General features: G+C 44.5%; 1 protein-coding gene across 1 annotated transcript in view; it reads right to left on the reverse strand.

Moving 5' to 3' along the window:
• Positions 1-24909, reverse strand: part of LOC139910274 (cGMP-inhibited 3',5'-cyclic phosphodiesterase 3A-like) — a 61653-nt gene that overhangs the window by 12995 nt on the left and 23749 nt on the right. The window contains exons 2-4 of the mRNA XM_071897527.2: positions 17329-17379; positions 8997-9257; positions 6511-6668 (exon numbers count right to left, since the gene is read on the reverse strand). Of these exons, the coding sequence (XP_071753628.1) occupies positions 6511-6668; positions 8997-9257; positions 17329-17379 (470 nt within the window). The remainder of the gene's footprint in view (positions 1-6510; positions 6669-8996; positions 9258-17328; positions 17380-24909) is intronic.

Below are 24909 nucleotides of genomic sequence, written 5' to 3' on the forward strand. Positions count from 1 at the left end.
AATCATTCCTGTGGGAAAATTGGGTGCCTGTCATGATGTTAGTGATGTTGAATTTTACATAGTTGGTTCTGTATGGCAGAGCAGATTGTCGAAACCGCCCAGCACCAGACCCAAAATCAACAGAAAGTGCTGAAATAAAAAGCCCTGCACTGGGGAACAAATACAAAATTTTACATGTGTGTGTGCTTGAAAAAACAAAATGAATGTGCAAGCTTTTGTTGTCTGTAGCTGTGCCAAAGAATTGGGAATAATGCCATTCACTACATCTGTCTTTGATGTTTGACTAGTTGGCAGAAGTTGTCAGAAGCACTTAATGGGTTTCCTACTGTGCTGTCCACACATTAAACAGACGTTGCACAGATGCCGTAAGAAAAATACTCATTAATGTACTTTATGGATGCACACATTAACACAAAATGCAATCGGAATAAACAACAACAAAACAAATCAGAACCAGTCTCTGGTATTGGTGCTGATATAAATGAGTCTGACAGTGAGATATTGAGCCCACCCTCTTTTAGATTTATGACAGACCAGTGTGAGCTCCAATAACAGCTTACAGCTATCCACAAACTCCTACATTGTCTCTTGAATTGTTTTGAAAATGAGATGGAGAGAGATGAAGAAATTTCATATGTTTATCAACTGGGTGATAAATCACCCACCCGCCTTCACTTTCCCTTTTTCTTTTCAGCTATAAACAATCTTAACGTCCATATGCTCCAAGAGGGCAAAATATCATCTTTTATGGAAAGAACCTTGGGCCAGCCTGTGATGGAAGTTACCTTCAGGACACCACAGGGAGTCTCCCAGCTGTTTTCAACAGCTTTCCCATGTTCTCCATTGAGGCCGCTGTCAAGCCGTAGGTGGTTCCAATTAAAATACCTCTCCCCAAATGTTGTAGAACCTGCCGTCTCAGAGCAGGAAATGCCTGCCATTAGAGCATGGTGTCACAGGGAGCACAAAGGCCTGTAGTGTGTCTATCTCCTTCTGATAAATTGTTTCTTGTGCACTTTTGAGCTGTACCCACCCCGCCTAATGATCCTGAGGCCCCAACAAAGAGAGTTCTGTTGTGTTTGCATGGCCAGGTCAGACCACTGTGTGTAATGCCTAGCAGGTGTGGAATATAAAATAGTTTGATAGTTTGGCGGGCGAACAGTTAGTACATTATTGTCAGGGGGGTCCAGGCAGGCAGCAGCGCTTGGCTTAAAAGGTTTACTTTTAATGAAAGTTGAAGAACTGGCAGACGCTCTTCCTGTTCTGCCAATGCAGCAGAATAACCTTAGCTACTGACGTTCAGCCTTCAGTACAGAATGTAAATAAGAAGGCCGGCCATTTTCTCTTGAAGAATATGTGTAAGTCAGGTATCAAGTGACTTTGCTATTATCACAGACTAAACTAATAGAGTTCCATACTGTAATTATAGTAATTCATTAATTCACTGTCCCAGTGGGATGCCTACAATATGGACAAGCTGCAGCGCACACTGCAGTTTGTCTTTTGTTTGCCTTTTACAAAACTAATCCGGATTCCAACAAGTCATAGGTCTGTTTCTTGCTTTACACAGAAATCTTAAAGCATAGCCGAGGTGCTGTACTACAGTCAAATGGGAGTCCGGCTCTGAAGTAGAAAATTACTCTTTCCCCCTTACAATCTCCCTCTCTCACACACTCTCACGCAAAAGCATCTTGGCATCCTGAATTATGCACCTTAATCAAGTTAATTATCCTCCAATAGGAACTATAAATTGCAATGTTGTCTGTATTTTCTGAGAACACCCTTCCCCCCACCCTCATTTTGCTTATCTTAATGTTCTGAGGCGTGCAATAAGCTCCGATTGGCCTCTGTCCGCTCCCCTCTCCGCTGCAGTTTACTCCCAGATTTTATACTCAACCCCTCACAGCAGGTTGACAGATTACCATTGGTTCAGAGCCCAAGCGAACAGTGTCCATGCCACAATAAACACAGCAGCCATTATTCTCCGCTTCCAGTAATCTACCTACTCTTGGGCCAGATGTGAAGGAGATAACAGTACAGTGGCTGGGGTTGGGGGGGGGGGGGGGGGGAAGGTATTGAATCACCCTCTGACCTGATCTGTCAGATAAAAAAGCCTATACTGTAGCTTTGAAGTTGGCGTTATTCCTGCTTAACACTCGGCTGTACGTCACTGAAAGCTGACATGATGGAAAAAGGAGAGAGGGAGAAAAAAAGAAGCCTAATATCCTAATTAAGATTGTACAGATTTGATGATGGAGCAGAGAGAAGGCAATGGAAGCCATGTGTTCCCTTTCTCCTCCCTCTCCTCCATGTGCCCTCCATCTCTCTCTCCTCTCTCTCTCTCAATTTCTTCCTTCCACTTTTGTGAGATCCATTACTTATCAGGAAATGTTTTTGTTTGGACTATAAGTAAATATGCTGCTGCTGTCTTGGCCAGGTCTCAAATAAAGGTTACATAAATTTAAAAAAAAACAGTCTACTCCCTAAAAGATGTTGATGAATAAGCTTAGGAGTGTTCAAACCTGCTCCAGACATGACGCTCTTTAGACAAACAGTGTCAGCTAAAAGAGACCATAACAGGTTTGATCCCCACAACAGACAGTGTGTTCTTGAGCTAGATGCTGATCCTGCTCTCCTACCTGCTCTCTTATCCCGTGTCTCTGGATAAGAGCTAAATGCCTAAAACGAAATGTAAATGTAGTGTTCCCCAGAAGAGCCCACTCAGCTGCAGTAAACACAACCCAGAGACTCTCTGTACTCGCCGGTCGTGTCTGTTAAGTCCCCTGCCAGAATGGGCAGCTGTGACACTGTGTGTAAGCACGTGCGTGTGTGTGTGTGTGCACGCTAATTGTGGGGTTCTGGTAACTGGAGAGAGGCCCAGGTGTTTGTTTACCTTCACACCGACACACGTGGCCGTGGCTGGGGCCTGCTGCTGTGCTGGGCCGGGCTGCAGGTCCAGGCAACAGGGCTTTGTGTACAGAAGCTGCCCAGTGTGCTTACAGCGATGGAACTTGTTAAGTATCATCCTGTCATTGTGCAAATAGAGCCAAACAAAGCACTGACAGACCCGGCCCACACAGTCCTTTAGAGGGTGCAAGACTCCAAACAAATCAGTAAACAGGAAATCCCTGGCAGTACCAGTCCCTCATTTTGAAGTGAAGTTTGGATATACTCACTAAGTATATCTTAGCGAGTATATCTGGCGATTTCTGTATTTTTATTAAATGTCAGATATCAGACAGTTATGTCGTCCACCTCGGATATGATGGAGGTTCCTCCCTGACCACAGCTATATAAAAACAGACTGTAAAACCTGCAATGAAATTTTATTTTCTTTGCACATTTTATTTATTCATTTAATAGTTCAGTAACTTTTTTTTTTTTGGTAATTAATTTAAAGGCCTAATGTGTTTTCCCTCCCACTGAATAGGTGGGGTGGGTCACCCTGCCTTAACAAGTTGCCAGTCAACCTAAAACAGAGATTTAGTGTCACGTGATGGTCTAAATACTGGTTCAGTGGCTTTTCCACCCTGACAAGAATGAAGTTCTGGAGGAAACACTGAATCGTTGTGATTTTTTGACATGAAAATGGGCAAATTTAAAGATACTGAATATTGGCACAAAATACTGGCTATTGGCAGCTTCAATACAAAAATATCAGTATCAGCCTTCAAAAACCCATATTTGTAAAACCCTTCTATTCATATCCAATAAGCATTCCAGCATACCAGGAAGAACTTTTTGAAACCGGTGCTGGTGTGTAGGAAGCCAAAGCTTACCCAACTCTGTGAACAATTAAGGTAGAATGGGCTCTCAGAAACTGTGTGTATGTTGCTCCATTAGTCACAACCAGGAGCTGCTAGCCGGCCATCCAAGACTCAGCTGATTTTAATACTATAGAGCAGGTGGGCACTTTGACAACGCCATGTGACTGGCAGAGCGCTGAGTGCTATTAGTTTAGAGGGCCGACCATCTCACCTGCACTGCAAAAATCTGCAAGTGCTGTACTTTATAAGTGGTCAGCAGAGAATGTGTCAAACATCTACCAGTATGGACAAAATGTGCAGGGACAAACACACACACACACACACACACACACACACACACAAACACACACACACAGCTGCAAGTATGCACACACATGCAGACTATACTGTACATGCACACACTCATGCACACATCCACACACTTCTACTACATCTACTCCTACTGTAGGTAAATTCAGTTCAAACCATATGTGCACACACACACACACACACACACACACACACACACACACACACACACACACAATTAAATACATTTCTTAGCACTGGTATTTTGCAATTTATTTTATAGTATATTTCAAGTATTTCTAATTTCCAACAAGACACATTTGGATGTATTTTTGCCCATCCCTGTGCACGCACACACAACACATACACTAATTCAGCTGAACAGCACAAGAGGTAACGTCAGTTCAAGCCAGCATTGTCTGAATCCATTTTCAGTGTTGTGTGTCTGAGTCAGACGTCAGACACGGCAATCTGAAGTTCTCCTAAACATCAATAATTAAGCTCTAGCCTCAATTCAGACATCAGACAAATTTTCTAACGCAACATTTAAAAATAAAACCAACTCTGAATAACAACCGTACACTCACGCACACACACACACACACACACACACACACACATACATACACACACACACTACTACGTCTACTAACTTTCCCTCTAGTTTGACACACCACAGGCTTCTCTGCCTGTGACGCTCCTTTGCACCACAGAGTCAGCCGGCTTGCCAGGAATCATCTGTATTTACAGACAAACGCTAGCCTCCGTCAGAGAGGGCTTTCGTGTCCATGTCACAAACTAGATGGGGGAAAAATGAATAAGGTGGATGAAACACGAAGGGACCCTTTCCTGCTGAGGCGCAGTTAATATTTTAAAGGCAAGGAGCATGTGCTTTCCTGCACACACGCATCTTAAAAACAACGTATGCATGGTAACTCATATTGTACACACACACAAACACAGATGAAATTCGCCGGGCTGAATCTCCAGCATCTGCCCCTTTGAAATTCATAAGAAAAACACTATTTGCCCTGAGCTATTCTAAGATACTCCAAATATACGTCACGATAATCACAAAGTAATTGCAAGGGAATTCAACCCCTGTGCTGATCACTGTAAATTATGGTGAAACAGTTCAGCTAATCATAACTACTATAATAAATTGCAGCCTGCGTTTATTCTTGGTTTAATGCCTCATTCTGATTTACTATCAAAATATATAATAGTTATTTGTTGTGTTTTAAACAATGTGGGACTTTCCTGTCCTGGCATTTCAACTGATTCACTACATCACTCTCTGTGGTCAGGTTTCTCAAGAACTCTTGCAAAACAAACTATATTCAAGCACATGTGCACACACAGTCATACGCACGCATGCATGGACACAGACATGCACAAATGCACACACACACACACTCATCAACACTTACACATACAAAACCTGCAACCTTCCCCACCCTACTACCGTTTTCCCTAAGAGAGCACGAAAGCCCTCGACACGTCTACACACAAACACACGCCCTCATTGTCCATTGTATCACATGCACACAGAGTCTACCTTTGAACCATGATACTTCTGTGAAGCCTGAATCTCATGCTATCTTCCCCACTAATGTGCTGAGGGTTGATGCGTGTCTTAGTTATTCAGGTTAATGCCTTTGCCTGTGGGGCACATTTCCATTCTGGCTCACATTGCACACACGGTCCATTTCCAAACTGCTGGGCCATACTGTTCACTCATGCTGATGTCTTCAGCATAACTACAGCCACAGTACTGGGAATGAACCTCATAACCTTCAGTGTCATGTGTCATACTGGAAGCCGCTGCAGAAGTCATTCATGCATTCATCCTGCATGCATCCTGCATTCGTGCTGCAGACAAGTCTATCTTCAATGTTATACAGTAGAACACATATCTCTAATGTCTCTCAACCAAGTAGCTACCAGGCCATTGGTGAAAACAGTAAAACCTGTTTCTTCCAAATAATTTCTCTTAGGGAAGGACCAAAAGTCCAGCATAAATTCAACAAGCATGAAGCAAAAAGTGGGACTTCTACATTAGCTATATCTACAACTATCTACAAGAATGAAAAAAACAACAACAACACTAAAGTATTTATTTTTTCAAGTATAAACATAAAACATTATCCATAGCATTCTGTTACATCACCACACAGCCATCTTGATAGGAAAATAAAAGGCGATTGTAATAAACAGGTGATTATCAAATGACAGCCACAGCCAGTGAGCTCTGCATATGGTAAAGCACCATATTGGTAGGAAGTGCATGTGACATCATGGAAATAAATATGTATAGTCGCTAGTGGAGAGAGAGAGAGCAAGAGAAACAAAAAAAAAGGAAAAAGGAAAAAGAGAACGGAGAGAACAAAATGAGAATGAAAGAGAGGGAAGGAGTCAGGGAGGGGCATGAGGCATCTGTCATGTGTGATGCGGGTACCTGCAGGTGAGTGTTTCGTGGTAGGGTTTGATGCTGGCACTGCGGTCCCGTCGTACAGGCCCGGGCTCGATGGTGGGCAGGCCGGTGGCGGAGGTGGTGGTGGTCCACGTGGAAGAGATCCTCCTCAGAAGGCCGGGGTGGAGGCTTCGCCTTAGACGCTGCACACACACACCCCGCGCACACACACACACATGCGCGCACACAGAGGTAGCCTACTGTTAATACTAGTTGAACACTACACTCTCATGAATTTCATTCCTAGTCACATTTTTTTTTACAAATGAGCAACATATTCACCTAGGAATCATAACATTGTCAAAATAGATGACTCATATTGTTGTTGCATTTAGATAAAATACCCCCTCCGTGAGATAAATGTAATGTTTATTTGCTTTGCCTTCTGTCAAATGCATCATCTAGATGAGACAGTTGTATTATCTGAACCTTTCCACAATGAAACAAATGATGCAGTTCATATGAGCAAGGACATTTTTCATGATTGGAGGCACTTTTCCCTTTGTCCTCGTTGGATCAGGACAGATCAGCGCTGTGGTCGTCGCTCACTGGGGGATACTGGCTGGCAGCGGTGAAACCTAACAGTTCCTCACAGCACATTATTAGATTCATTGGCAGTGTTGCTTTGAACAGATAAACCTTATCACAAGGATTCTGCCTCTTTTTCTCTCTGTTAGTCTCTCTCGCTTCTTTCACTCTCTCTCTCTCTCTGTCTCTTTCTCTATCTGTTTCCCTCCTCTTTTTTTGTGTGCTCTTTCTCTGGGATTCCCAGTGGCCTGTGCCCTTGTGACGCCTCCATCTGTTCGGTGGCATGCAGCAGCTTGGCAGAGCAGCGCTAAACATGGCAAGCTTTCTCTGTCAGCCTTCTGCAGGGTGACCTAGTAAAGACTGCCTCAGAATCCTGAATGAGCCCATTCACAGCAAGGATCAGCGTCACATATTGAGCACTAGCACTCACACACACACACACACTCACACACACACACACTCATGCACACACACACACACACATGCACACACACTCAAACCCACATTCACAATACGCTCTTGCACATACATATGCAAACACACAGACATGCACACACACACTTATCCACTCAAAAATGCATATGCACACATGCATACACGCTCACATATATGGAGGCAAACACACACACACACACACACACAGAGGCACACAGAAACATCACCATCAGCAGCAGCAGCATGGCAAAACCAGGCCAACTTCAAAACAAAAATGACAGCTGATTCCTCCCCCCGTCACGAAGAGCGTTAAATATTTCATGTTGCTTAAATGAAATGAATGGCATATTAACATACATCTTTTATCTCTGTAACTGCGTGCTTAAGTGAGAAACGTGTCATTAGTGGAACCTCAGACATCCTGCCGATGGTGATGTGTTTTGACGTTCATGTTTCTCGTGCTTGCATGCGCTCCTGCTGCAGCGGTTCTCTTTGTGGCTCAGAGAACATGCCCTGCGCTGGAGAGAAAGCGAGTTTTGGAAAAGCACTAGAAAGGCATCAGTATGCACTACAGTGGACATCAAACTCTTAGCCAGGAGGAAGAAAAGCAAGCGCAGGGCTTTCCACTCCTCCACTAACCGCCTTCACTCCTCCTTCAATTCTCCCCCCCAGGCACTTAGAGCCGGGCAAGGCCTCTCTGGGGAGGAGAAACCTAATGAGGACAGCCTCGCGGCCGGGCCTCTGCTGCTCCACAGGCGCAGTTTGTCTTAGCTACTTTTACCAAGTTCCCTGTCTCGCAGACGATCTAAAAATACACCTGTCAGCTAAGTGATTGGCTTGATGGCGCGGCGGCCGTCGACCACACACTAGGTTCCGAGAGATCCGGGATAGGCATCTTCCTCAGACAACGGCTCAGATAAATCATGTGAGTCATAACCAGGGGGGTCCGGCTGTGCAGACGCACGCTGTCGTCCCGCTTTGTACCCTCTGAGAGATGTGTTCACCTTCATGTTGCCCTCATCTCCAGCCTCTCCTCTCCTATCCCCCTCACACACACACACTGTCTGGCTCTACACATCTGTCATGTTGACACAGCTGTGGCTATGAAAGGGAAAACAGTGCTCCCAGCAGCAGACACGCGCTCTATTTTTCTTCACTCAACTCTATGAAAATATAGTCCTTCATTTGATGCTAAAAGCTCTGAGAGCAGGAAGCACTCATTAGCCGAAACATGGGCTAAAAGATGAACATGTGTGTGGAATGCTGTGTGGTATATAAATCATTTGGACTTAATAGGGTGGACTACATCTAAGGAATACTTCAACAACATAAAAAAACGCAAAAAAAATATTTTGCGTCTGGCCTTAGACTACTTTTGATGAACAGTTGTGAATTTTTACGTTTGGATGAGTTATCCTTACATTCATCTCTACTTCCTAGTAGTCCATATCTTTCCAAAGAAGTACAAATCATGACACATTGACTTCCTATTCCCATCATTTCCTTACCTTGGGGATGGACGTCTTCTCTCCCTTCTCAGGCCCCTCCTCTGAGTCGGAGCAGGTGTAGGCGTCGCTGAGGTTGAGCAGGGGAGCAGGGCGTGGCCGGTGCAGGGGCTGGAAGGTGAGCTGGGTGGTCAGCAGGTTGCTGACGGCCCGCAGTGAGGTGCAGGTGTTGGGGGGCAGAGAGGGGTCTGCCAGCAGGTCTGTGATTAGTCCATGGGCTTCTCCCATCACTGCTATGTCCACCGTCACACTGGTGCCTGATGACTGCGGGGTGACAGGGAGACGGAGAGAGGAGAAACGAACGTCAGTGCTACTGCGGCTAATGCGAAGTGATGCTAAGTAACGGTTGGCTCTGACAGGGCCTATGTGGGGCTTCTCAGTGGCTGGCGTGAAGAGCAGGTGCTCCCTTGTGAAGAGATAAAGTGGTTATGGGTGACATTGGCATCACTCATGTTGCTCTTTTTCCTGCAGGAGTGTGAGCCACACTACGTTAGTTACCTCCTTTGTCTTTGCTCAAAGACGAACAGCCTGCCTCTCACTTAATTTTGCCACTGTCCACTCATCCTTTCACTGTTTGGATTTCAACAGCGATAACTGCAACTGATACAACAAAAGATTGGTGACTGATTTGAAACTGTAGCAGTCTGCATGCAAAAATAATGTGGGAGGCCAATTGTAGAGCAGCAAAATTAGCATTCGTCAGGAGCTTTGCCCCATGTGAATAGAGAGTGTATTATATGAGGACAATCACAGCATACGCAGCCATAACCAAATCACATTGCAAAAGTGCACTTAACCCAGGGAAAAACCAACATGGCACAAAATGAAACAAATGATACCCAAAACACAATAGTGTGAACACAAAGGAAACAATAGACAGGCTATTTTGGACCGCTATTGTCGGAGTCATATTCAGTCATGTTGCCGACCTGAGCCCCAGCCAAGCTTTGTAAAGTATATTATAGTCGCAGTAACAAACTCACTTCGACACACACACACAGACACACACAGACACACACACACACGCGCACACACACACACGCGCGCGCGCACACACACACACACACATATACTCATACATCAGAGGTGTTATTCTATACCTTATATGGCTCCCTTTAGCTCATAGAGTAGCAGAAACATCAGGAGGAGCAGGGAGTGGTAGTTCGCAGCAGTAGGAGTTGACATACTTGTATGACTGTATATTACACAGCCCTTTAAACATTTGGACAGGCCATGTAAAACATTAAGCTGAAAAACATGTTCACCGCAGCTGGGCATTACTTGATGCTAAATGAATGGGCTCATTAGCAATGTCTCACCTAGAATCTGACCTCTGACCTTCTCACTCCTGACCTCACAGACGGCCAACAGCCCTGGTCTGTTTCTGACTGTCTGCCCCGCAGCTTCGAGGATACCACACTAGTGTGAGACGGCCTTGTTTCTGCGGGGCGAAATGAAAAGTTCACAACCCTCTCTTAATTGCTGTGCCTAGGGCAGTTGAACAACCACAACTAAACACAGGTCAGGCCTTGGCTGCCAGCAAATTTATCTAATAAGCACATGAGAGTTCCCTTTTTCCCCAAAGAATGTTATCAGATTTCTCTCCCCCAAAGTCCCATTCACTTTGACACCAGCTGCCAGGCACCCAGAATTATTCTATTTACATTGGCTAAGTAGCAAGAGGTTGACCCCTCTGCCTGAACAACACATGTGTGAACGCCTTTCATTCGCCTTCACTTGTGGGAACGGTGAAGGTTTCGCATTTTCTTTTCCTAGTCACATCAGATCAGTCGCTGGATTTAAACGATTTTCCGTTTGGCTCCGCAAAAATACAAAAGGTGTGTGTTCACTGGGTGCGAGTGTATTCCTTCACACTGTGGTAATCCACACGTGATGACAAAGAGTTATCAATAAATCTGACACATGAAGAGCGTGGGGGCCAAGCTAATCTCTTTCAAGAAAGAGGAAACGTCCTGTGGGAGGGTTGAGGGAAAATTGCTGGACAGATGACTATTCTGCTCCCCTCATCCCTCCTCTCATCTTTTCTTCCTCTCCTTCTCTCCTTTCCTATACTCTCCTCTAACATCTGGTTTGAGGATGAGATGTAAACAAATGTCTCTCGGCTCATCTACTGGCTGATTTAGCAGTGTGGTGAAGAAGGGGGCAAAGAAGACATGGCTGCTGGAGAACAGCTGGCTGGACAAAGCCAACAGTGACCCTTAGGGGGTCGCAGCATCGCCAAACGCGTGACACGCACACACACACACACGCACAGACACACATCTGCTACTTCTACTAACTTTCCCCATAGTTATTCACACCACAGGCTTCTCACAAACATGCACATTCACAAAGCAGAGTGAAAAGGAAAACAATAAACATGCAAAGGCTGACACAGAAACATACACTGACGTTGGCACACACACCTGCAAAGGGCCCAGTCCTGAGCATACGGCACAGTAACACATGTATGCACACAGACACAGACACAGACACAGACACTTCGCACAGCAGATGAGCATGACGCAAAGCTTGACCAACTCCAAAACTGGATCTGAGAAGCCATAAAAGGGAGGGAATGATGAATGTGTTGTGTTTTATTTTGCACTGGGAGCAAGCTACTTAACGCCCAAAATTTGACATGAAAAATAAAGTGTGGAGAAAGGCTCCAGGTGCATGGGTAGCATTGGAGACGTGAGCTTTGGGGCGCAGTGGGGATCCTGCTTCCACCGAATCTTTACTTTTCTTATTGACCTCAAAAAGTGGTTATACTGTTGCCGGTCTGCTACAGTAAGCCAGCTGTTATCTCGCTGCGTTATCTGTGCACCATAACTAAAGATATGGCTACATAATTATTCAGTATCTACTTTTCAAAATCCTCTCTCTGGACCTATCTATGGAATGTTTGTTGGATCAGATGTTAGAGCTTTTAACTATTAAACAAATCTGACTGGAGGGCAAGATAAAGAACGCTTAAGTCTTGGTCATCCTTGGCTTAAACTGCTGTGTGTCCATCAAAAGCGTGTGTTTTGGCTGGGGTCCTCTGGCAGACACACTATGATGTTCACATTCCCCTTATCTTCCAACAATCTGCAACCTAAAACTGAAGCATCATCAGTGGACATCCTGTAAAATATCAAATTGTGACTAAGTTACATAATATCCTAAGGTTATATAAGCAATTCCTGCCAGGTTAGATGATCAGTTTCATTCATCTGCCACAGCCACTTCTGCAGCAGCAGGCCTCTCTCTGAGATGTCTGACAGGGGAGATCTCATATGTGCCCCACAGAATGACCCCTGTCTGGGAAGGAGCACTATTACAGAAAAGAGTATTTGGACAGATGTTATGATGGACTGCTTCAGAGTTCTCTTCAATTATGGCTCAATGATCTTTCTGAAAGGACCAAGGTGGACTTAGACACATCTTCAGTGTTTGTAAAGCACATTGCCTTCCATGATTAAAGTCAGTGTATTTCATCCTGCCAGTGATGTGATATACAGCATGCAGTATGTTTAGTGATTTCTATTTTTTTAACCTTTCACTAAGCATGCTCTTTTTTTCAGAGAGGTGTGTGGAGTGCAAAGCAAAAATTAAAAGGTTGTTAAAATATTGTTTCTTTGATAGTGGAAACAATAGTTTCCCTGGGTTGAAAATGATTAATCAATCTTGTACTGTTTCCAAGTAAGGTGGACCGAGCTGACTCATTTTTAAAGGCACCAAACACACAGCTGATGCCCACGAAGAGCCGGCAGCACCTAGCCTGCATGTTGGCAAAGTGGCAAGCTGACAATCCCTCATTAAGTTCGATTACTGTAATATATTGGCAAGATGGATGAATGGAAAGTCTTACCAGCCTACTGAATTTCCACTCTGGCTTTTGTTTTGCTTTGTTTTTTTCCATGTTACATTTGGTGTTACAAATGCTGGATACATTTATAGGAAAGCTTCCATCAGTTAGTTATGAGGTCTCATGAATACAATATGCAACACGGGCCAGTTTATACACTGGAATTTTAGAGTCGTTAAATATACATTCTAAGTTGAACTCTGGGGGGTTAAGTGTCTTGCTCGAGGGCACATTAACAGTAGCTGTTGAGGGAGAGTAGAGCATTACTCATTCACTTTCATCACCCAGACAGGGATTGAAACCAGTGGCCAGGCCTGCTTCTCATGTTAACGTACATATGATAAAAATATTACTGCCTACAACCGTCAACGCGCTGTTTTTGTGACCCCTCTCACAAGCCATGACGTATGCTAAACCATGCATGAACATCCTGTTATGACATCTCACAATGAATAACAACAGTGTACGTGATCAATGGTCTTAATAGCCCCTGTGAACAGAGTTTGGAACAGTATGTCAATAGACACACCATAGATTAACACCCGAGCAACAGTTAATGTAAACCACGCTGAGGGCCAGTCAAAACACTCCAGCAATCATTCCTGAAGAGTGAAAAGTTATTTGTCCACACAGCTTCTCTGTACTTGAGGCCCTAGTGAACTGTGTCTATGGCTCTAGTTGCTGTAAATAGTATTTGCAAATAATTCTTAGTGTTGGTTTTATCTGAATGGCGTACCAGATGAATGGGGTTTGGACTAGAAAGTTTAGACTATTTTAAAAGTCAATTTAGAATGCTTTTCTGTGATGAACAATTTGACACTATATGAATTGAACTAAATCACACCCACACTCCAAGTAAAAAAACAACATTGACAACTATTTGCGAATACTGGTATGCGCACGTGCATCCAAGTGTGTGTATCCAAGTGTGTGTTTGTATGTATGCGTGGATGTGTGTGTATGTGTGTGAGTGCACAATTCTCATGTGAATCATTCACTACAAACCACAGCATCTCCTGTTGCAACAACACTGAGTAATGGAAATATGATTGTTGGTCTTACTGCTACATCCACATGTTTATTTGCCAATAATTCAGCTGAAGACAGATGTACGGTATTTGTTGCAAAAGACAAAATGCTGATCCTTCTGTCTCATGATGATAATTAATGGAACACAACGACGGAGAGGTCACATATTTGTAATTTCTGAGATGGTCCACGTCATGCACTTTTAACCTCTCAGCTCCTTCATCTAAACACACAATCCTCTAAGCCCCAAGTAAAACACCAGTGATATGTGGGCTTCCTAAAATTGTGCAATAGTGAGAACATAATGTACCACAGAGGAGAGTTAAATGCTGTGTCCAGAGACTGGACAAATCCCTCAAGGGCCGATTGGAGAAAGATATTTGATCCTCTGAGCAAACACGGCTCAATAAAACCTCATGTAAGCAACTCCCACTCTTAATGACACACGTGCACACACACACACACACACACATATATGTTGTCATGTGTGAGTTTGCACATACACACACCCTCTTTGACAAATGCAGGAATGTGCTGAGCAAGAGGTCATGGAAATACATAAAAAAAATACTTAAAGACATCCATTGTTTTCCTACGGGTGATTTCATTTACACAAAACTCTCAGCATGTTTGAAAAATCATTACCGTGTGGTTTTCTATTTCAGCGGCAGTGCAGTTAGTGTAATGGCCCTGATTGTATCTGTCTAGATGGATTAGCTGAAGAGGAGCCTGGGAGATGGTGGTGTTCTCTGCTTAGAAAAACACAGCAGTGATACAGTGTGAATCACGGCCGAACATGGTAACACAAAACTCCGCTGAGACACTCCTCTCTCCCTGCCTCAACTCCTACAGCCAAAACTACACCCAGCCCTGCACTTCCCACTTCCCAACATCCCAAACCGACCCCCCCCCCCCCTCCTCACATCCCCTCTGTCAGCTAAGTCTGAGGCGGTCAGTGTTGAGCCAGACCCTCGGCTGCAGCCAGGATACAATTACACGCTATTCCATATTTTATTAAAAGGGGGAAAAATCAAAACAAAACAAAAGAATAACTGCCTCATTAAAGATTTACTGGGAAAGGTCAGTCCAATTGACCCCTAACATGCAGCCATCCCGTCTCCAAGGAGAGGCTTGTTTTTCCCTTCCCCGTGTTCAGGGTGTCTGATTCCAGCCGAGGAGCCGGCCGAAGACGGAGAGACAGAAAGGGAGAGGTAGCAAGACAGATAGATACATAGACAGATAGATAGATAGATAGATAGATAGACAGACAGACAGACAGACAGACAGAAAGACAGAAGCAAAGGGAGAGGGGAGGATGAAGGATAGAGAGAGAAACGAGAGCTGCAGAGAAAATGACAGGCAGAGAGAGATACATGAGACAAAACAGATGGCTTATGCTGGGTGATGAGTGAGCGCTGATTTACGATATGATACAAGTGGTTAAACATATATCCATCATCAGTACAGCAGCGGTTACAGCCACTTCTTTATAAAATGTTGCGAAACCAAATAGGCGTATTATAAATAAAACAAAATTTGAATTTCGTTCCGTTCCTCAATTCCTCTCAGGGACAGAGCGACAGCCCAGGAGCGTTTCACTGTTGCAAGTCATAAAATGTAGGAGCTCCAAAACTGCTAATGCAGCTGTATGGTTTGTGACAGATCCAATTATTTCCCAGGCAGATGACATGATCTAAAGCAAAGGTAGTTAAACATATTCAGCCCAGGACTAGCATTTGCAATATTTAGTCTTGCCACAGGACTCAATTTAATGGAAACATACTTGTCATGAAGGGACCAACCAGAAAAAGGCCTGTGACCTTTTTAAACTCCCAAACCCGCAATTTAAGAAACGCTGATCTCAAGTGTTTGAAGTGCGCACAACGATTTTGACAACTCCTCAACATGACTGCCGTGTCATGGCTTGTCTGCCTCATAGAACACTCTTCCAGCCTTTCTGTAATTTAGGATAACAGTCACAAGATCTGGGCCTACAAGCACCCTTTTCTCCGATAATCTCCCTGGGTAATGTTCCAAAACCAATGTGTTTTCAAGTCGAATACAAATATTTGAAGAGCTCTTTCCATACATAACTTCACTGTCGATTCCTAAGCTAAAACATCCACCGCAAGCTTCGGGGGAAAAAAAGATGCGGTTTGGAAAATTAGGCTGCTAATGTGTGCATGTTGGCAAATATGACACAGTAGAAATCAATCAACCCCCCCTCTGGTCACCAGCTAAAGAGCGGAGTGTGTGATTTACACACGCTATGAGCTACTATGGCGTAGTGAAGCGCTACCAGCCTCTCCGACCAACAACATGCTCCAAGAAAGGAGAGCCAAAGGAAAATAGCCACGAGATGGAAAGCGATGCCAACACAAGCCTCGGCTTCTTACACGTCTTGTCAGTCTCTGGACTTTTACAAGATTCCACTGACGAACCCATGCTACCTATCCAAATAAAAAACGACTGAACTGGCCGCTGAGTGTAAATGGCAGCTTAGGGAATGCATCAATCAAAAACAATGTGTTTGCCTGGTAACCCCTCATAACAAATTGATATGAGCCTTGGACAATATGTCAGAAGGGTACGCTATTTCAAACTTCTCAGCTATCGGTGCAGCAGGATAGTACTGCAAGGAAATAATATACTATAACACTATTATGGTTCTTGGTATCTCTAGGAAATTCTACAGTGTGTAATTTCATTTCCAGCCATATCCTGCACTGTACAGTTATGATTGCTATTCATGTAAAATCCCCTAATTTTCCCCCAACCGCAACTTTGCAGCCTGTATTGCTACCCGAGCACACATTGTCAGCACAGACGCGCCATCTATTCACTTTGAGGAGGATATCCTTCTGATAGGGGAACATGCAGTACAGATAACACACATATGGTCATGTTAACGCCGGGGGGCTTTGTTTGTTCTTCATGTGCTCCGGAGTCCTGCCCTGTGGTTCTATAGCAGCTCGATACATCAAATCCCCAACATGCACACACACACACACAAAAAAGATGGGTAAGGTAATCTCAAGGATGTGACCATGTGTGTCTGCCCTCTATAAGCCCTTACCTGTGTCGCCTGCGCCTGCAAATTCTTCTAGTTTCAATTCCCTGGCCTTACTGGCTTTCGCAATGGCTTACAGGCAAATCACAGACCTGCGTCCTTTAGTACAACAAAGACTCCGGTGGGAAGTGACAACTCTGAACATGCCGTTTAACCATGGCTGAAATGAGTGGGTGAAGTGGCCTATTAGTGGTAGAACTGTTGCTATTTGCTTCGTTTATAAGGTGTGTGTAGGCGAGTGACATAGAGTTCAGTGACACAGCACAGTAGTTAATTCCTTTGTGTTTCTATGTGTGTGTGCTTGTTTGTTTTGCAGTTTAAATTCATCTGTTTATCATTATTGTTATTATCAGTTGGTCTGTGTCTTTCCTGTGGACAACGCTAACCTGTGATCCTCGGGAGCCTCTCTTGTGGTCCCATTCTGAGTGGGGGAGCATCTGTGGAAAAACAGAGAGAGAGAGACCATATTCAAACCACAGTGCATGCTGTTCCTGTTAGCATCTTACAACAGCCTTGCCTCCTCACGACGGTGAAACCATAATGGAGATATACTGTCCTATAGCGGAAAAGAGGAGGAGCAGGAGTGGCGACAAAGGGAGTCGAGGAGGTGGGGAGACGGAGATGCTCCTAAACGCTGGAGGGTTTGTCTGTTTTTCACTTTCCATTAAGCACAGCCTTCTAATTCAATTTCACAGTCAGGTTTGGTTTACTTTAGTTCCTATTCACTGCCTAATGGGCTGGTGGAGGCTGAGGACTTTTATGCTGTCTAATTACCAGCCACTGTGTCCTCCCACAGGCCTCGTAAAGCCGCTGGGAGTCACCCAACGCTTCAGTTCAGCGCTGTCACCAATCATGTGCTGTCTGCTTTGGTGAACACGTTGCAGGAGCGCCAAGTAAACATAAAACCCCTTGCCTCTATTAGGGCTTTCTGCCCCGGCGCTGAGAAGCCCTGACCCAACCTAGCATGTCGCTGTGACAAATTGCAGCTGCACACACTGAGGCAGGGAGCTCAGTATAAGAGCCATATTGATAATTCAGGTGTAATTTACTGTGTCGGGGGAGGTCGTTGAGTTGTGTCATGCCGCGGGTGGAAACACTGGGGAAACAGCGGGTTGTAGTAGCCGGGACGACGGGGCTGGCTGGACAGCAGTGCCGTTTTGTGGAGCGTTTTCCCACAGTGCTGCTGAGTTCTAAACAAACACAATAGTGGACTTCCCGTTCCTGTTGCCTTATCGTAAGGTCAGTTTAGTGTAATCAGCTGCGGAGCATCAGCGTCGGCTCGCTGGCCGCTCTGTGCCACGACTGAACGTCATCCTTTGGTCAAGGCTGTGGCAGCAATGGGTTGAACTACGCAAAGTTTGGTGAGCCGGACAGTAAACAAACAAACAAACAAGACCGCCATCACAACAATCACAAGCTAGGGAATGCACAGTCACTCACATAAATGTAACTGTTTTTCCAGTGATTGGTTTGACATTTAAATCAGCTGAGGTTGGGTCAGGATGATTCAATTTTTTTTTTTTGCTCTTTCATCCTCTTGTCCATTTTTAGACCAGTGGTTCTCAACGTGCGGTCCGGGGACCACCAGGGGTCCTTGAAGTGGTTTCAGGGTGTCCCCAGAAAATGAAACATTTTTAAACTTCAGCATTATTTCCTTTACAAGACGTTAACACAACTGGAGAATGTAGAAGAATGACTATTTCACTGTTATCTCTCTACCTACAATACAGATAGCTATGGAATTCTGGACAAAATCATATCTAGCAATAAAAATATTCTCGGATTTGGGTCCGAGAGACAAAATCTCGTCAAATGGGGATCCGTGGCCCTAATGTGGACTACATTTGGGGCCCTTGATATGAAAAAGGTTGAGAATTACTGTTCTAGACTGTACACTGCAGCTTAAAGAGCCTGGGTACTCTAATCGTCAGCATGCTAATGTCTGTGAGTCACTTTAAAGCTCCATCAAGCATGTACCTTCTCATGCATTAAAATGACCATACTTGCTGCCCGTTGGAAAAGAAAGTCAACAAGCACTCAGCTGTGTAAAAGGTTGATGTATGAGATGTAAATTACTGTGAATGATAGCATCAGCCAGCCAGTGAACTGTTTGTCTTATTCTTTTACTGCTCTGATGACAGGGCTTTGCTTTTACAGTATAGGAGCTGGCAGCGGGCTCCTCCATGGTCGCGGCCGAGTCCCGCTCCATTAGAAGGTCCTAGTATCAGTGAGGCTCTCCAGGCGCACACACATAAACAGCCTTTCGGTCTTACGCTCTTACGTAACCCAACCTTTCATCTCCTCGCTCGGAGAGGCAGACCCAGACCACGCAGAATTCTACATGCGCCCTTTGAAGTGCCAAAACAAAAAACCCACACAAAATCAAAGCAGAGCATAACATTCAAGTGGAGCAGATAGCCTCTTCCACACAGTGACTTTATAGGCCACAGTGGAGCTCATTTCCTCTGAGATTGGCTCGAAAGTTTGATCAACAAACGTATGTGGGTGTTGTGTTACTCACTTACCAAACCAAACAATGGAAGCAGTCTGTGTCTGTGTGCAGTTATTTGGTGCCACTGTTCTGTAACATTTTTCACCAGATGCAAAAAACATCAGTAAAAAACAATCATCAATGTTGCACAAGAAAAAAGTTTGGTGTTCTCAAATTTTAATCACCGGTGTTGCAAAAACAATGTGGCATTAACACAAACGTCATCAATGTCTCAGAAACAAAAACAAAACATCAATCACAATCAAGAAAGTCATAAAAATTAGCTGAACCAGACAATATCCTCACAGAAACCAAAAAATATATTTCACTGCAGAAACAAAGAAATACAACAATACAGAAAAAAATATAGTTTTTTTCTGTATTGTATTTCTTTGTTTCTGCAGTTTCTGCAGCAAGCTTGTTACACATATCCCACATAAAAAGAAAAAAAAGAGACAAAGCAACAACAACAACAGAGAAGTCTTATTATTCCAGGCTTGTTATCTTGTATTGCTTGAGGAGGATGTAAGAGAGCAGTCTAAGCTTATACTTAAAACATCTGACATCCCACTGCCTATATTATGTCTGAAGAGGTAAAACCACACATGAATGATTTCTTAGATATCTCACGGTTTTTCATGGACACCCTCCAGGCAGCGTAAGACAGCCGAAGCAGTAAAATTTCCAAATGGATTTGTTTTTGTCCTAAAGCTCCAGTGCACCTACTGGGAGAAATAACAACTTAGCAGAAGTTATGCCCTTTGTTTCACCCTCTGCTAGATTCATTATGCGGCCCCATAATTCAAAATAAGCCAGGTCTAGCAGTGCCTTTCCATCACTTAGAGCAATAGTCTTGATTTATAGGGGACTGAAACCAGTCCTTGGGAGAAAAAAATGTTTTGTGTCTTTGAGAATGGAAGTATGTCTTTCAATCATGGCGCTAGCTACCAGAGTAACATGACACACTCAATAAGGTCTAAGGCATTTTTATGGGACTCTGGCTCCATTGTGAACACATTCTGGAGATTTACTGTACTTTTATGATCCAAAGTGGTATTCTCAAGAAACAAAAGACGTTAGTTCAAAGTTCAGCTGTGTGTCAATGGAAGGTGTGACCAGGTAAAGGAAACTTTCTGCAGAATCAATTGGAAACGAGCAACACCAGGATCATCTGCAGCTGCTGGGGCCCTGTGGACCAGGGATGGGGGGTCTTCCTGCTCCAGGATGCAAGGGAGCTGATCTGGAGGTGCCAGCAGGATCTATGTGATCTCAGGGCCACTTAGGAAGTGCTCCCCGCCACAGGCACGCGAGGATTTTAGCTAGCGTCTTGGAGCAGAGAGTCTCTTGTCTGTAGGCTGTTTTTTACTGTCTAGCTCGATGGGACATATGGGACATAGGCATCAACCAAACAGAAAAGCTTTTCCACTTTCAACAATGCGAGGGATATTACTAAGCAGATGAGAGGGAAATGTCAGATTCTTTGCAAAACACAAGGAAGCAGCCAGCAAAAACGCAGGCCAACAGCCCTCTGTAAATGAGCTGCACACTCATGACTCACATAGTGCCAGCCAAGCTAACCCCCAGTCTTCCTCTCACCCAGAGTGTTAAGAGGGCAGCAGTGTGGATGCCAATGGGCAGCCATGCCCTATCCACCACCATGGCTCTGAGCCACAGCCCACAGCGAGCTGCCCTGCCTCTGAGGTGCTGGGTAAACACCATGGTGTCAAAGCACAAACAAACTACTGGAATATGCTTACTTGTTTAACCGGCCTTCGCCAATAACCAGTCGAGAACCACTTCCCTGTGGGTGTGACTCGGTGTGAGCTGCAGCACCCATAGTCGAGTCCCCCTGTTCCACTTTCACAGCGTTCAACCTGAAGCCTCTCGGTGAGTCCGGCCCTCTGTCCTCAAGTAACTCCACATTACTACAGCGCACTCTTCTAAATCTGTGTGACAAGGAGACCGGAAACTGCCTTGTCCTAATATAGCTCAGTGCAAGATTACTGCTAGCAATGTTTCTTAATCACTCATTCATGATCAGGCCTTCATTCCCCTCTGCCTCCCTCTCTCTCCAGCTCTCCCACTCAGCCTGCATCCCATTTTGTTCCTCATTAGTGGCTTCATATCAGAGGAGTTGATGTGTGTCTACTTGGATCTTCAGTAACCCTGCTAGCTAGTTAGCGCACTGGATTTACTGGGTGAGGAGGAGGGACAAATAGATTGGAAAGCTCAAACTTCAGTGTCTGTTGAGGACACTAGAGATCTCCTGTTTGGGGAGGGGGGGGAGGGGGAGAGAGAGTGAGGGAGAAAGAGAGAGAGAGAGAGAGAGAGAGAGAGAGAGAGAAAGTACGCTGTTGGTGTGAATGTTGTGCTGATGTTACAGTATAGTTGGGCTAATTAAGGCCGTGTTGGAGGGCTGGGAACTCGCCATCTCTCCGTCCAATTAAACTCACCATGTTCTCGCTTATGGTCTACACAGTCAGTAATTCACACATATGCCTACTTGCACAAACACACACACACACACACACACACACACACCCAAACACGCACCCACTGCCCTGAGGTCTCAGAATATTTTGCTTACTTATTCCTCCTTTGTTCTTTTATCATTGTTCTCTGTCAAAGATATCCTGACGTTTACAGTGCTTCATCCAGGCATCCTTCCACTCATATTCACTTCAGCTGTCAAAATGTAGGTCAGATCCCACTTACTAGTCTCAGTATCTGAAGGCTTCAGAAATGACAGCGGCCAAACCATAAGGACAGCGTGAAGGCACCAATCAAAGATCCTTGTTCTCACTTACATACGAGTTACAGCCACAGCGCTGCTACTCATTAAGGCTTTGAAATGAGGTGTAATCTTGTATTGCACCTGCAGGTGGAGGTATTCTCATGATTAGAACCATATAGCTGCCTTCTCCTGGAGCCTTATCTGTCCTTTCTGGAGGATTGCATGATCTATTGTACAATCATGTTGAAAAGTATAATGAACAAAAATAAATGAAAATTACATCTAGAGCTTCCACATCATAATCTATCTATCTACCTATCTCACTCTCAACTGTAGACACACACAGCGTACAACTAATTTGCTGGTGTTACTAAAGGATTTGAATGGAAATCTATGAGCAGGGGATGAGTGTGAATCTTCTTTCTATCCATGGTGTATATTTTTTTCCTCTCTATCTGTATTTCTCCCTCTCTCTCTCTCTTACATTTTCACTGACTAAACTGTAAAATCCTCCGTGGAAAATCTCTTCATAAACTGTCCCTGATTTAATCGAATACAAGGCAATAAGAACACAAGGTAAAGGAAAACTGATATTGGAGAGAAGTGCTGAGCATTGATGGGGGTGTGTGTGTGTACAGTACATAACAGTAAGAGTGGAGCATGGAAAGGCTAGGAGCCAGGCAGACACCAACTCTGACCCAAACTGTCTGGATCTTGGTCCAGGTGACCATGGAAGTGTTGCCCCACCTTTTCCTCTGCGTCTTACACCCCAAGCACAGCAGCCGTCCTGTGGGACGACTCGTATAAAAACCTGCCCGCCCGCTGAAGGGAAAGTATGGAGAGTCATTCTTATTCATGCTGGCTAATGTTTTACAGGTTTTACCATGGGGGTCAGTCAGTGTGGGTCATTTGCGTCATCGCTGGAGGGAACTGTTGAGGTGGGCTGCCAAAGTGAAGGGGCCGTGTGGAGGGAATGAGGAACACACTTGTGTGTATGCATAGATTAGCAGACGCACACCTAAAAGCTGTTTGGCACACTCAAACTCTCACATTCTCTCTCTTGTAGGCACGCACAGGCGTGCGCGCACACACACACATATATACACAAAGACAAAAACACACATATACACACACAAAAATACTCACATACACAGATATGATCGCATGATATGCATATATGTCACACACCACTGCTGCATCTGCACTCTAGCTACAGTGCGTTCACCCCTCCCGTTTTCTTCACACTTTCCTTTCTCAGACTCCTCCAATTTCTGAAGTGTGACCAATGGGATTTGTCGTCTTTACGTTTGCTGGGAGACTCAGCCCGTGCTAAAAGAGGCCCAGCGTACGACTCCTGTAGGCCTCTCTCTACCAGAGATAGATCTGTCAGTCTCTCAGGGTGATGGCACAGGCCACAAGGACACCATGGCCCAGAGTAAAGCTCGATGGGAGTACCCCACATACCGACCTCAAAAACTCCATCAAGCACCGCGGCATGAAATGTGTCAATTAGAGAGCGTAACATCTCTTCAAGATCCAAGGTCTGAAAGCCGAAATGCATATGCTATAAATATTTTTCAGAATCCTATCCGTGAGGTATCATGATAAAAAAAAAGAAGGCATCGTTTATCTTTTGTGATATTATTCTTGTGCACACTCCTTTTCCTTGCTGTGAGCCCCTGGCCGACTCTTGCTCAAGCAGTTAGGTTCCCAGGCCCGCACGTTCAGCTGGGTGAAAAAGGGGGGATCTGGCTGGGCAGACCTGGCAGCCCACCTCAAAACAGCATGCCAAACCCATTAGTGTATAATGGTCCAGTCAGGATTACTGCTGGGGCCTGGAGAGCTGCGAAGGGAACACAGCGCTCACTTGTTTGTTTGTTTTACAAGGCTCTGCTCCGTTCAGTCTGCAAGGTGCCAGTGGGCTTTGTGTGGTTTAATTCACAGTCGATTCGAACAGGCTACAGTGTGTCAACAATACTGGGCAGTCTCCGGCCAGCACACACTTGTTTCAAAGAGTTATGTCAGAATAAATAGGTTATGACACTGAAATTCACTTAACAAATCTAAGCGTGACAACTTTTTTTCCTCTGAATTATGGGGACATTCAGCTTGGACCGCCAGTCAATCAAAGGTCAGTACATTAGCCAAAGGCGACTGCACCTGCTTGTTGATTGGCTAATCAGATACATCAAGAGTACAACAAATTCTTACATCCATTTCATGTATTATTGGCTAGGTTTCATGTTCATCAGATAAAAGACGGACAGCATTGAGATAAAGAGTGCATTTTCCCATCGTCCATCAACTTGGTGATTCAGCCCTTCAGCCTACTTCAGCCACTTGGGTATTTTCCAGCTGAGCTTTCATTATGAAATGGAAATGGTAATATTGATTTATGTGTCTTCTTAAAGACTTTCTGTAACATTTATGAATTACATTATGAAAGGCCAGTGGATGGGGAGCGTTGGAAGATAAAAAAGGGCTAAGCCACATTTTACAAAACAGATTTCCCCATTTTGCTGCTCACAGGTCTTATTTAGCTATGAAAAATGGACAGATTTCTGCTAGTATAGTGTGTAGTGTGGGTCTCAAACAAAAGGGCTGGGTGTTACAGTTCCACTGTAAAATGTTTTTATGAAGCCATAAGTCTGACTGGGGCAGCGGGCAATATTTCTTTTGGAGGAGGCGATCTGCGTCAAGAAGGCTTTTTAAAGTTAATGAACAGTTGAATAACAGAACAAT

This window comes from Centroberyx gerrardi, chromosome 4, assembly GCF_048128805.1.
Source record: "Centroberyx gerrardi isolate f3 chromosome 4, fCenGer3.hap1.cur.20231027, whole genome shotgun sequence".
NCBI classification, from domain to species: Eukaryota; Metazoa; Chordata; class Actinopteri; order Beryciformes; family Berycidae; genus Centroberyx; species Centroberyx gerrardi.